Source organism: Manihot esculenta, chromosome 2 (genome assembly GCF_001659605.2).
Source record: "Manihot esculenta cultivar AM560-2 chromosome 2, M.esculenta_v8, whole genome shotgun sequence".
Classification (NCBI taxonomy): Eukaryota; Viridiplantae; Streptophyta; class Magnoliopsida; order Malpighiales; family Euphorbiaceae; genus Manihot; species Manihot esculenta.
This window is the reverse complement of record NC_035162.2, coordinates 9,158,699-9,171,797: the sequence shown is the minus strand read 5'-3', so window position 1 is coordinate 9,171,797 and position 13,099 is coordinate 9,158,699. Positions and strand designations below refer to the sequence as shown.

The following is a 13,099-nucleotide window of genomic DNA, read 5'->3' as shown; positions in this document are numbered from 1 at the left end:
GTTCTTTAAAAGTAATAATAACACTTTTTCAAAATAGAGATAGATAAATAAAAGAAATAAAATATAACTAATGATAATTTTAATGGAATTTATTTTTTTTTTATGCTCACCTTCAATAAAAATTCAAACTTCACACTGCAGCCATTTCATAGCTGTGCGAACCCAATTCAAAACCTTGCTCTCTCTCTCTATGTATTAGGTTGGTTTACCCAATCGCGGATCATTGGGTTTAGCCATCAAATGGTTGGCTAAGTGCTAGTTCAGCTGTTTAAGTGAAAGAAATATTAAGGACCATCAGGTTGAAAAATATTTATTATAATATTTTACTTAATTATTAATTATTATACTTTTTCATTAATAGAATGAAGAGACCATCCTTCTCGATTAAGTGACGTTGGGTTCTAGTGCCATCGATCTGCGGCGGTGCAGTATGTTTCATTTGGTGGGATAGCCGAGTTTGGGGCTCTTGCATACCCTGCCTTTCTTGATAAGATCCTTGTAGCTACCCTAAGACCATCGATTAGGATAATTGAACCGCCGTTGACCGGACTATTTTGACGGCTATGTTGGCAAGTCCAATTTGCTGGAATTGCAACCCTATTTGGCCAGTGGGCCATTGGAATGCATTAAACATTTGCAATGAAGTATTTAATGCGTTTGTTATAATCACTTAAGCTTGTGTTGTAGTGGAGCCATGGGCTGTAATTGGGCTGAAGGTACTGATCCCCAAGTTGCAACTCGATGGACCATTGGAGGCACTCAACAGCATCGTGGATGTAGTGCTGGGGGATTGATATTCACAAAGTTGCTTCCCGAGGAAGAGTTTTGAATTGAACAAACTAGTCACGAGTCAGGAGCTTGGATCCCATGTTGAGGGTTCAATGATAGCTGGGTGAGTATGAAAATGGGACCTTGCTGCAATTCATGACCCACTTGTCAAATCGGGAATTCTCCCAACAGAGACCCATGATAATTTAAGTTGGATGCAAAAATTTCCAAGCAAAAATCGAGTTCATTTTTTTAAAAAACCTCTACCTTTGAGCCCAATCATCCATAACCACAACATATTTACATTTTCAAGCTTTCCCTAGACATATACAGTTTTGCTTGTCATATCCCAGTTTATGAGTTCCACTCCAGCATAGGAATCCTCACCTAACATGACAATCATAAGGAACAATTACATTATCTGGAACAATGAGAGGCAACTTATCGATGTACACAAAAAGCCTCTTGCAATTCTCTCTAGAAATTATGGAAAAATCAACTGTATCAGATTTGTCTGTATAGATCCACAGATCCCCAGAATTTACCCTTTTAAGACTATCTCGGCAAAAGGGGCATGATTGAGACCGCTCACGCCTGCCATAAAACACCAAACAACACACACATCTTCAGCTCCAAACTCAAGCTTATTAAGCAATAAAGAAATCACAGGCCACTAATAGAATGTCAATATCCAGAAACAAACAACCCTTTATCTAGTGAAGACACTTCTTCGTTTTCTACTTGTAATAAATAAGACCAATTGACTAGCCTCTGTGGCACTGGACATTTGACCTAACAGTTAGAGGGTCCTACTGTCTCAATGAGTGAAATATGATAGGCAGCTATTATGAATGAGGCCTTCTCTTAGTTACATACATGTGAAACAAAGAGAACAACGAAACGCAAGCCATAACTTCAATGGATGGTAATGAGACACTAAAGGAAGATGTATCTCATTTTGATTTTCTAGCACTGATAAAATAAATTGAACATAATATGAATTCAGAGTTTAGAGAAAATAGACAAACTTACCAATCCCGATAGCATCCCAAACACAATGAATGACTGCAATTGGGCAATACAACCTTGTTGTTCATCTCCATGCAAATTCCACACTCCTCTTCTCTTTCAATGTCAATTTCAGAGAGTTTGCCCTTCTCCAACTCATCCTTTCTTTTATATCTGATGCTACAAAGCTCTTTTTGTTTCTTATCTTCCAAATCAGTGATTCCCCTTTGAAGTTGTAACAGAGATGGGAAAATCACGGCTGTTCATAGAAAACCAAACTTTTTAAGAAGTTTTAACTTAAACAGATTGAATATGGTTCTCAAGAATTTGGTGGGATTCAATCAAATTCCTTCCCCTACCCCCTCCCCCTCCAATTAAAAAGAAAAAGATAACGTCAATGTCATATGTATACTCACCATAAAATTCTCTAATGGTAGCTTTCCTTTCATAAACAGACATTGTTGTCTTGCCATCAGCATAGGTCTGCAAAATCACCAATCACCACATTGTCACAGCTGGCAAGAATTTTTAATATTATCACTACATTGTTAAAAGGTGATCCAATGCAAATAATCAAATAAACAAAGAAAGAAATGATAAAACCAAAATAATTGCAAGGACAGATAAGAAAGCCAAATAAATCAAAATAACCTTTTATTTATTTATTTATTTATTTATTTTTTTTGGGGGGGGGGGGGGTGGTGGGCAGGGTATAAACTGAAAATAATAACATACCAAATAAATCAGAATTCTAAGCAAACCAAGGGCACCAGCAAGATGACAATCAGTCCACTGAACAAGAAAAAGAAGAAATTGAGCTGCTGGACTGTAGGATAGTCTCATCTGAAGACGAGCTCCATCAATCTCCCTTGGATAATCTAGAGCACTGTGTAAACAAGGAGGCGAAAAAGGAACGCAAAAAAGGTCAATGTATATCCATCTATTATCATATAATCAAAGTAATATAAAATGCAACCCACACACATAAAGTAAAATACACATTCTTGTTACCACGCCAAGTGAAGCAGATAGGTACGTTAGACTAATACAGATCAAACAGTTAATCATCCAAGATAAAAAAGTATCATTTAGATAATCCTTATGGACACAAGTCTGAAAGAGTGATGGTAATGATATGGCAAAAGAAAAAAAAAATCAACGTCACAGACAGGAAACCTCATGCATAGGGATATGTAACCCTTATCAAACAAAGCCTGCTTGCAACAATGAACATCAAAACGTTAATTGAACATCATTACACTGGAACGCCCAAAGTTGTTTAAAATAGCAGCTACTTGTGTATATCTCTTTGAAATAGTTATAACAAAGATCCTAATTGGAACATATTTGTAAGTTCATGTCATTACCTGAAACCGTATTTAAGAATGTACTATAGAAGAAGGGGAAGGGAAGAGGAACAGATAAGGAAACATGCTTTACAATTACATAATAGAAAAACCGTTCAAAAAGGTTAACTGTAAAAAATCCATCATACACTTTCCCCAGAACAATAATATCAAGTAGTAATAATGCAATTCCTATTATTCTGTTTACAGACAGGACAAAAGATGAAAGGATGGCCCACCCAACATATCCTCATTCAAAAATCAATCCTTTTTCGGATAGAATCAGGAAAATCATAAATATCCTCAATAGGAACATCGTCATAGTGGGTGTTCAAGGCAACTCGATTACCGTACGTTCATCAATAAATTCAGAACAGCCTCGATTTTTCGATTAATTTGTTTCTATTTCCTTCTTTGATCATCATAAAACAAAATCCAAATTCAGCAGAAAAACTTAAGCAACAAGAAATTGCAAATAATTCAATCTCACAGAGAGAGAGAGAGATAGCGAGAGAGAGAGTATTACAGAGTATTGGCGTGCTGGATATCAGCTTCGAGAGCCTTGAGAGAATCCTTGAAAGACAACTTTCCCATGACTTTTCTCGTAAAGCAAATCCCATCAAACAAACAGAAACCAATGAAATTTTGGATTACAAAGAGATCAAGAGAATTATATAGTTGAAGAATTTGTTGGTGTTGATAAAACCTCTCTCCTTTATAAACAAAACCACCGAGTCGAGACACCAAAGCTTTAAACAACCTCTAACACTACCAGTTAAGGTGGACAGGAACTGAACTTACTTAAATTACGATTTTACCCTCGTTGGACTTGTTCCCAAAACCCCACTCTGTTTTCTCTTTCAGATATTTTCTCGCTTTAACCCTTCGTTTATACTATGGCCAACTTACAATTTAACTTATTTTTATTATTTGAACTTGATATATTAATATTAATAAAATAAATATATTTTAATGAATATAAACATAAAAATTCCAAGGATTTAATAAATAAAAAAAATTTTGATTTATTGGGTTATCTATCAGTTCTTTTCTACTAAATTATTGAATAGACACTGGTATAGTTACGTGAAATTCTCATGCGAAATTAATTTGATTATTTATATTGAAATATTAATATAATTACACATATAATATTATAAAATTTTCAGAAAGAGTTATTTATTTCATCACAATATATATTTTATATTATTTATTTAAATATCTACATATAATTTTTAATACAGCACTTGATTGAATGACGTTAATATTAAAATAAAAATTATACATATAATTGATAAAAAAAATAGATGTAATTATATACATTAAAGAGTAAGGTTCTATTTATTTTATAAAAAATATTTTATATATTTTTTAGATATTTAAAAAAAAACAGCAAGCTATTTCAAAAAAAATATTTTTTTATTTAAAAAATAAGTTATCTTTTATATATTAAAATCTTATATATAATTTTATTTTTTAAATTTTATAATGAAATTCAAATTTTGTACAAATACGAATGTGATTAAAAAAAATAATAATAAACAAGTTATGATGGAAAGATAAGCTAAAAAAATATCATGCATAATTAGTGGGCCACATAGGAAAGAGGAAAAAGGGTATTTTGGTAAAAAAAGAGGGAGCGTAGTTGATGATAAGGGCGAGGCAAGTGGCGTCATGTAACGGCATATTATTGGTGGATGGTTAGGGTGCTCGAAAGACGGAACTGTAGAGGAAAGAAAAACCAGGTGCGGGTGGCCGGAGGCGCCGCCTAAGGATTTTTAAACCGGCGGTCTCAACTTTTTTTCTTTTCCCTTTTTTTTTTTTGAAATATCTTAACTTAATCACCGTTGGGTAGAGGATAAATTGATTATAACAAAAAAAATTTTGATTATTTATTTATTAAATTAATTCATTTTTAAAAAATTTTTTATTTTAAAAAATACTGTTTAATTTTTATAATATAAAAATTACTAATTAATTTTTTAATTTTAAAAAATATATTAAATATATTTTAACGTTTTAAAAAATTTATTAATCGATTTTTACATTAATTTTAAAATTAAATATTTTATTATTTAATTTTATAACTTTAAAATTTTATTAATTAATTTTTTAAATTTTTAAAAAATTTATTAATTAATTATGCTGTATTATAAATATTTTAATTTTTTTTATAATATTTAATAATTAAAACTAATAAAAAAATTAATTAATAAATTTTTTTAAAGATCATAAATCTTTTCATACATTTTTAAAATTTAAAAAATTAATTAATAAATTTTTTAATATTATAAAAATTAAATAATAATATTTCCAACTTTTATAAAACTGAGTCAACTGGTATATCTATTTGGCCAAATAATAAAATATAAAAAGAATTAAAGTCTAATAAAACAAATATAATTAGATTTTGACATAATTTATGTTTTAATTACTAATTTTATTAATATAAATTCACTTCCATAAACTTATTAAAAAAGTCAAAATGCTCTTTTATAAGTTTTAAAATTATTTTTTATATATAAATTTAAAAATTGATTTAGTTGGATTCAAGACAAAATCCACAATTCCATTGGCAATTGACCATTTTTATCAAGCATGATTATGAAGATTATCCATCACGCAATTATTGGATAAGGAATGTCTAATCTGAGTGGTGACTGTGAGAGCAATGATAGGATATTAAATAGTGAGTGGTAGGAACTAATAATTTGTAAACTAATGACAATTTTGTATTATATGTGTATAGTCCATATTCAAAGAATTCCTAACTAAACAAATATCAACAGATATTAAAAGTTTTTTTTTTTTTTTTTTAAGAGGAGGTTAATTTTTACAAGCAAGTTGAGCTGCTGACAAAGCTGTTTGGAGGCATATCAATTTCACTAAAACAACAGCTTCCCAACTACTAACATTGGGGCGGTTGTTCCAACAATAATTTTTCCAATTTTCTTTTTTCTTTCCACTTTTAGTTTCCGATGATAACTTTAAATTTTACTTTTATTTTTGTTGGCTATAAGGGAGCCTTCTTATTCCTCGTTTCTTCAAATTATCTCCTCTTACAGCGGAATCTCAAACCTTGTATGCAAATTGGCTAGATTCTACTTATTTCTTTTTTTCATGCTACAATTACTTTGGTTATTTGTTATTGTTATGGGTAGAGTGACTTACAAATTTTATTTGATATAATGCTGATTTTAGTGTTTATGATTATTCGGGTGATTATCTTTAATTTTTTCAATGAACATTTTATTTAATTGTTTGATTTTTAAAAATAATAGTTATAAATAGATCTAACTGTTTTCGTGTTTAATTTCATGATATAGTGAAAATGCAAGAAATATAAACCGGTGCTTTTACATTATTTTTTCTGAACTTTTAGTAGGTCATAGGCCTTATGCTTTTATTAAGTTAGACCTAATATTTTTTTTTTATTTGGATCAATTTAGCAGTTTTATTAGGTTAGTTTATAATGTTTTAATTTTCCTTATACTAAAATATCAAATGATGAAATTCTTATATTTTTTCTATAAAAATATTTAATAATGATGATTAGGTTGGTTCCTCTCACCACCACTGTCTTTGTTTTTTTTTTTCTTCTGTTTTTTCTTGGTTGAGCAAATCTAAGAGGGAGAGTGCATTTTTTAAATATGTTGGGTTTTGTTTTGGAGTCAATAGCTGCTGCTTATTTGTGCTTGTGGTCTTGCATGTAAGTACAGGAGACACTTGTATCCTGAATTTGATCCAAAATCCCGAGAAAAGGAGCCTTGAAGAAGCTTTCAAGTTTTCTTCTTCTCAATTGGTATGAATGAGCATGTTCATAGATGGCCCAAGCAGGTCTGGTAGCCCGTTGGGCATAATTTCTCTGCTTTGAACCCGCCATTTCCTATTTTTCAGTTTGATCCTATTGTCATCTCAAGTTGGATTTCTTCTATTTTACTCGGTGCCGCCTTTCTTTTGGGTTGCCTTTGACCATGACCATGACCATTGGCTTATGAGATTCATTTTTAGGTGTCCAGCATTTTTTTTCTCTGATCTTTGCTTTTGGCGACATCCTTCACCTAGTCGATGGAGTCCTTGGACGACGATGTCTTTCTCAAAAGGTGGCTGAAGGCTTTAGTGTACTAGTGTGGTAGGCTTGGTATTTTTACTTGGGTTTATCTCAAGTGGTTTTTTCTGTTTTTAGGCTCTGTACTTGGTTATATGGAATTCTTGTTTTATGCATATTGTAATTGGGCTAATACCCTATTTTTCAAATGAATGCACCCTAATCTTTAATTAAAAAAATTCATTAATTTGTATATTCTATTCCCTAGGGACACGCACATCAAACTACATAATTCATTAAGCCGGTTTTTTTAATTATTTATAAAAATAATTAATTAAATTTTCATAAAATTTTATATGATTCTTGGTTAGGTTGGTCAAAAGATAATCCAACACTAAATTCAGTGAATCACTAAACCAACCTAAATTCCACATTAGCACACAGGTTTATGCTAAAAAATCCTTGATTCATGCTTTCCAAAAGGCATTTTTACTGTGAAAAATTTGTCCCTTGGTCGATTTATGTAGATTGTAAACACGAGTTTCTTAAAAAATTAAATAAAATTTATTTATTTATATACTGAATCTCTTATAATTTGAATTTAAATAAAAATTGTCTCTTTTTATAACACTTTTAAGTCCTCAAAATCCTATCACTAGCTTTCTTTAGATGTTAAAAACCATAATTACCTTTTCTAAATAAAACAGACGAAGCTATCAAGAAGGAAGCATCAAAGACCTTTTCAAGAATGACACTTTGCACGAAGAGTTTTGTAGAGAGATAATACGGCGGCATGTCGCTGCGATTTAATAAAAAATTAGGAAGAAAGAAAAATAAATAGTGTAAAATAAAAAAAAATTCTCTTTATTATTTTTCTTAAAATAATAAATGAGAAAGCAAAATAAAGTTATTTTATTTCATTTGAAAAATTTTTAAAAAAGAAAAAAGAAAATTGTAGTTAGTTGCACCTTTATTCTATATTTTTTGTTCTATATATTAAAAAAAATAAATTACTTTAAAAGATAATTTGATATATAAAATATATTTTCCGTTTAAATTTAATATTTTATCTTCCCCTCCCTTTCCAAACAAGAAAAAATGCTAATTAAATTTTATTTTCCTCAACTTATTTCCTTCTTTACTTTCAGTTTCCACACATCCAAACCAGCAAATCAGCTTAAACTTCACAAAGCGACGTCGTTTTCTAGGACACGTTACAAAAGAATCCTTGCGAAACGTGTCCCGCGCCAAATCGATGCAGTAACTGGACTCCAAGTGGCGGATAATTGGCCACGTCAACTCCCGCCCGCGACTTTTTTTCAATACAGGAAATACCCCCAAGAAGCTTTGATATCCCATGCATGTCCCCTCTTGGGACGATTGGGGGAAAGAAAACGTCCTATCACGTTCACCGCGCGCCAGAACTCGAGAGGATACTTTTGTAATTGACGTACGAACCCGTAAGAGCCTGTTCGTGTTCGAGGTGTCTTTCCAAATTGGATTCACCCAGTTATTGGATTGCTTGCTCATCGTCATCGTATCTGTATTTCATACTTTCTTGTTGTTTTACGGCGGACGATATCGGAGATGGCCCCGCAGACAAGAAGAATGGCGTTTCCGCAGGTGGTGATTGAGAGGGACACGGACTCTGAGCGAAGCTCATCAGATGATGAGGATGATTTTGATCAAGAAGAGAATGGTCCCCAATCAGAGTCAGAAGCAGAAGGAGAAGTGACAGAGAATGGAAGTCGAGGTAAAAATGAAGAGGATATGGATTCCAAGGAGCAAAGGAAAGCACCCATTACTATTAGTCTCAAGAAAGTTTGCAAAGTGAGCTCCTTATTCGGTTGCATTATAGGGTATACTTTAACTGTTTAAGTTTTGTTTTTTCACTCATTTTTAAATTTTCCTTAATGGGTTTTGTTGTGGTTCTTTTAGGTCTGCAAAAAACCTGGTCATGAAGCGGGATTTAAAGGAGCTACATACATAGATTGCCCTATGAAACCCTGTTTTCTCTGCAAAATGCCGGGTGAGTGGCGGTAATGCAAGTTCAATTCTTTTTAAGTTTTATTTTTACAAGCTGGGAATTTTCCGTTTCCAACTTGCTGGGGACTGATACACTGATAATTGCTTCACTCAAACAATTCGTTGTTTTGCTTTGACTTCTTTGTTTTGCAAGTGACTATATCTCGCGTTAATAGAATTTTTTTCCCCCCTTTTATATATGTCGTACTTTGATTCTAACATTGCCAATTTGTTGGTAAGAGTGATGCTACTTTGGTAATTTGCTGTGTGGGTTTTGTGAATGGTAGGGCACACTACAATGACATGCCCGCATAGAGTGGCTACTCAGTATGGGGTCGTTCCAGCACCTCAAAGAAATACGCATAATGCATTGGAATATGTTTTCCAGCGCCAGCTTAGAACAAGGTTACCTCCGGTAAACTTCTTCGACAACCTTTTCTTCCTTCTCACCTTTGGAAGATTTGTAAGATTGTCCATTCTGATTATTAAAGGCCCTTGAACTTCCTTTGATTGACAGCTTAATAACTATATGTTTATGAGTTTTAAAAGCCTTACCAAGCCTGATATTGTCTTTTCTTTTGAAATTTTTGTGGTTATCTCTGCTCAAATCTGCTGGTACCCTTGCTTGCTTTGCAATTGTGCTACCTTTATGTTTCCAACAATATGTGACTATTTGTTTTTCCCAGATAGCTCATATACTTTATCTTATTATGGAAAACTCGTCTTTCTAAGCATTTGGTGTATGGTACACCGTGATGTTTTAGAAGATTGGATGCTTAGTTATTTGCATTTATGATCTTCAAGCAATACAATTTTTATTGCTCTTTTGACACAGTAGGGACCTCAATTTACTATTTTTTTCCCCTTTCTTATTGCACGCTAGATAAAGCCAGCATATGTCATACCAGATCGAGTTTGTTGTGCAGTTATTAGATACCACAGTAGGCGGGTGACCTGTTTGGAATTTCACCCAACAAAAAATAATATCCTTTTATCTGGAGATAAGGTGAGTCTCACTTTATGTATTTCTAGTTATACTTGGTCCGGTTTAGGTAAAATTGTGATATTATCCAATGCATTGATTTGTTCCCTTTTTTTTCTTGGTTCTACTGTAAAAGAAAGGACAAGTTGGAGTCTGGGATTTTGACAAAGTGCATGAGAAAATGGTATATACAAACATACACACTTGCATTGTCAATAATATGAGGTGAGTTATCTGTTATGAAGTCTTAATACTTCTGGTTTGTCTTGGACATTTACCAGTCTGCTTGATTTCTTGCTCTAATCAGATGGAAAATTGATATCCGAATTTTTGCAGGTTTAACCCTTCGAATGATGGTATGGTGTATGCTGCTTCTTCTGATGGAACCATCAGTTGCACTGACATGGAAACTGGAATTTCATCATCTTTGATGAACCTTAACCCAGATGGGTGGCAGGTACAAACAAAAGTGTAACAAAGAAATTAGATGATTTACGAAGAAGCTCAATTTATATGTAAGTAAAGTAATTTAACAAAGATCGAACCAAACCATCCCTACACCATTGCAGTGGTGATCATTTAGGGGCAGAAGCAGATTGGAGAAAGAAAAAATAGAGTATTTATTAATATCATATTTGTTCCACTATAAAGCATGAATTTGTAAAATGTGTGGCTCTTCTGCAGGGGCCAAGCAGCTGGAGAATGCTTTATGGCATGGATGTCAACTCAGAGAAAAATGTTGTACTTGTAGCTGATAATTTTGGTTTTCTTTATATGTAAGTTTCTTCCTCTTATACACTACTCTTGTGTGTAAATTCTTAGATGCACGTGAAGATGAAAGGGAGATGAGATATACTAGCAGCTAATGGAAAGAATAAACGCTATTTGCAATTCTTCAAGTCTGACAGTTTTCAAGTAACTTGAACTATATGGTTGATTGGTTGCAATAATTGGGCAAGGTTGTCAATTTGTCATTTAAACGATCGTCCACCATTAAATTTTTTGGGTGTTTCCCTCTTTCTATGAGTAGATTGAGGGCAGTGAATGTCTGAATGAATAAAAGAAATATTGATATAGAAAAATAGAAACAAATGTTGAATTGAGATTTAAGCATCTCATGTTTTTTTTTCTTTTGTGCAATCTCTAATACATAGGATCCTTAATTATTATTTTTGTATGTGCCATATTCAGGGTGGATATGCGCTCCAACAATAAATCTGGGGAAGCAGTTTTGATTCATAAGAAAGGTAGCAAGGTTGTTGGCCTTCATTGCAATCCATTACATCCAGAGCTTCTTTTGAGCTGTGGAAATGATCATTTTGTGAGTTGTTAATTTCATTAGCTACCTAAACTCTTCGTTTAATTTCATAATTGATGAGCCATTTGGCTTTGTTTAATAATTTTTAACTCCACTTTTCCTCTTTTTCTTTCCTCGCATTTAGTTAAATTTCCCCCTCCTGGAAATTATGATACATGTTTGATTCTCCATCCATCTTGTAAATACACATTTATACCTCTAAATTAGTGATATCTTTACCTCAGGCTCGAATATGGGATATGCGTCAACTCAAAGCAGGATCTTCTCTTGGTGATCTGCTGCATAAACGTGTTGTTAATTGTGCATATTTCTCTCCACTGTCTGGCAGCAAGATTCTTACCACTTCACAAGATAACCGTCTTCGCGTGTGGGATTGTATCTTTGGAAATCTGGACTCCCCAAGCCGTGAGATTGTACATAGTCATGATTTCAACAGACATCTGACTCCTTTTCGAGCTGAATGGGATCCTAAGGTGATAAATGTAGTGTGTGGATTGGCCCTATTATTTTCTGTTATTATCATCTTGAGAATACCAAAAATCTTCTCTGGTACAGGACCCATCAGAGTCTCTTGCAGTTATTGGTCGTTATATAAGCGAAAATTATAATGGTGCTGCTTTACATCCCATTGATTTCATAGACATCAGCACTGGGCAACTAGTTGCTGAAGTTATGGATCCAAATATAACAACCATTAGTCCTGTGAACAAGCTACACCCTCGGGATGATATTTTAGCAACTGGCAGTTCAAGGTTCCACTCAGCTCGCAAAACTTCATATGAAATGATGACAACCTTTTTAGTTATTCATTGTGGTGTTGTCTGTCAGTAGCTGTCTTTGTAGTCTAATTAAGGTACTCTTTCAGGTCTCTTTTCATTTGGAAGCCCAAGGAGAAGTCTGAAGTCGTGGAACAGAAGGATGAGGGGAAGATTATTATTTGTGGAAGCACAGAGAAGAAGTTCAAACGGAAGTTTGGGGATGGAAGTGATGATTCTGGTGGTGATGATGATGGATTTAAATCCAAAGGCAAGAATTTTAAATTGACGAAGTCCCGGTCAAAATCAGCTCACTGTCCTCGCAAGGTTAAACGCTAGGATAAGAAATGTGATCATCCTTAGAATACCTCTTAACCTAACCATGTATAGGTAGGCCAGCACTTCTTTACCAAGCTCGTTTTGCACACAAGCACTAGATTAAGGTAGAGTTGGCCTCTTACTGTAATTGATAATCAGTAAGGCTAGATTGAGAAGGAAAACTAATTTGTTCACTTGGATTTTGTTGTGGGGCAGCCCTGCCTAAACTGGCTTATGAGCTTATAGCGCTTGTTCTCGGCCCAAGTTAACATAATTACTTAATTAATTTTGTGTGCACATTTATTATGAAAATAACTAAAAGGATAATTTTGTTAGAAATGATTTAAATTTTAGAGTTTATAAACTGATTTGACCTGTTTATAAGTTAAGTTAAACCCCTTTTAAATCTTTGCAGTTGCTGATAATGTAGTAATCGGTGATACCACTAGTCAGGTTGAAGCTAATTCAAATTGGAGAAATGTTTGAAAATGAAGCCGAGTTGCGTATTGCATTGACTACTACTAATTTATT

At 33.1% G+C, this 13,099-nt stretch overlaps 2 protein-coding genes across 3 annotated transcripts; one reads left to right on the top strand and one right to left on the bottom strand.

Annotated features, from left to right (window-relative positions):
- Window positions 1–992: 992 nt before the first annotated feature.
- On the bottom strand, window positions 993–3,887 carry LOC110605512 (E3 ubiquitin-protein ligase AIRP2). Its single transcript, XM_021744127.1, has 5 exons — window positions 3,649–3,887; window positions 2,512–2,662; window positions 2,193–2,259; window positions 1,801–2,035; window positions 993–1,362 (listed from the first exon to the last, which is right to left on the bottom strand). The coding sequence occupies exons 1-5, from the start codon at window positions 3,714–3,716 to the stop codon at window positions 1,152–1,154; spliced, it is 732 nt and encodes a 243-aa protein (XP_021599819.1). The 5' UTR covers window positions 3,717–3,887; the 3' UTR covers window positions 993–1,151.
- A 4,636-nt stretch (window positions 3,888–8,523) lies between these two features.
- LOC110603390 (protein DAMAGED DNA-BINDING 2) lies at window positions 8,524–12,865 on the top strand. Of its 2 annotated transcripts, none has more exons than XM_021741107.2 (11): window positions 8,524–9,000; window positions 9,109–9,199; window positions 9,483–9,610; window positions 10,079–10,201; window positions 10,314–10,402; window positions 10,514–10,634; window positions 10,862–10,953; window positions 11,369–11,498; window positions 11,720–11,968; window positions 12,051–12,247; window positions 12,361–12,865. In XM_021741107.2, the coding sequence occupies exons 1-11, from the start codon at window positions 8,758–8,760 to the stop codon at window positions 12,587–12,589; spliced, it is 1,692 nt and encodes a 563-aa protein (XP_021596799.1). In that variant the 5' UTR covers window positions 8,524–8,757; the 3' UTR covers window positions 12,590–12,865. The 2 variants fall into 2 exon arrangements, with proteins under 2 accessions (XP_021596799.1, XP_021596806.1); XM_021741114.2 differs by having other exon boundaries at window positions 8,888–9,029.
- The last annotated feature ends 234 nt before the right edge of the window (window positions 12,866–13,099 follow it).

What these genes read in the sequence shown, in the direction of transcription:
- LOC110603390 (XM_021741107.2), top strand. Translation starts at nt 8,758, where the DNA reads ATGGCCCCGCAGACAAGAAGAATGGCGTTTCCGCAGGTGGTGATTGAG. An exon ending in AATTTTGGTTTTCTTTATAT is followed by an intron (nt 10,954 to 11,368) that starts GTAAGTTTCTTC and finishes TGCCATATTCAG; the next exon opens with GGTGGATATGCGCTCCAACA. An exon ending in GAGCTGAATGGGATCCTAAG is followed by an intron (nt 11,969 to 12,050) that starts GTGATAAATGTA and finishes TCTCTGGTACAG; the next exon opens with GACCCATCAGAGTCTCTTGC.
- LOC110605512 (XM_021744127.1), bottom strand. Translation starts at nt 3,716, where the DNA reads ATGGGAAAGTTGTCTTTCAAGGATTCTCTCAAGGCTCTCGAAGCTGAT. An exon ending in ATCCAGCACGCCAATACTCT is followed by an intron (nt 2,663 to 3,648) that starts GTAATACTCTCT and finishes TTGTTTACACAG; the next exon opens with TGCTCTAGATTATCCAAGGG. An exon ending in TTAGAATTCTGATTTATTTG is followed by an intron (nt 2,260 to 2,511) that starts GTATGTTATTAT and finishes GTGATTTTGCAG; the next exon opens with ACCTATGCTGATGGCAAGAC.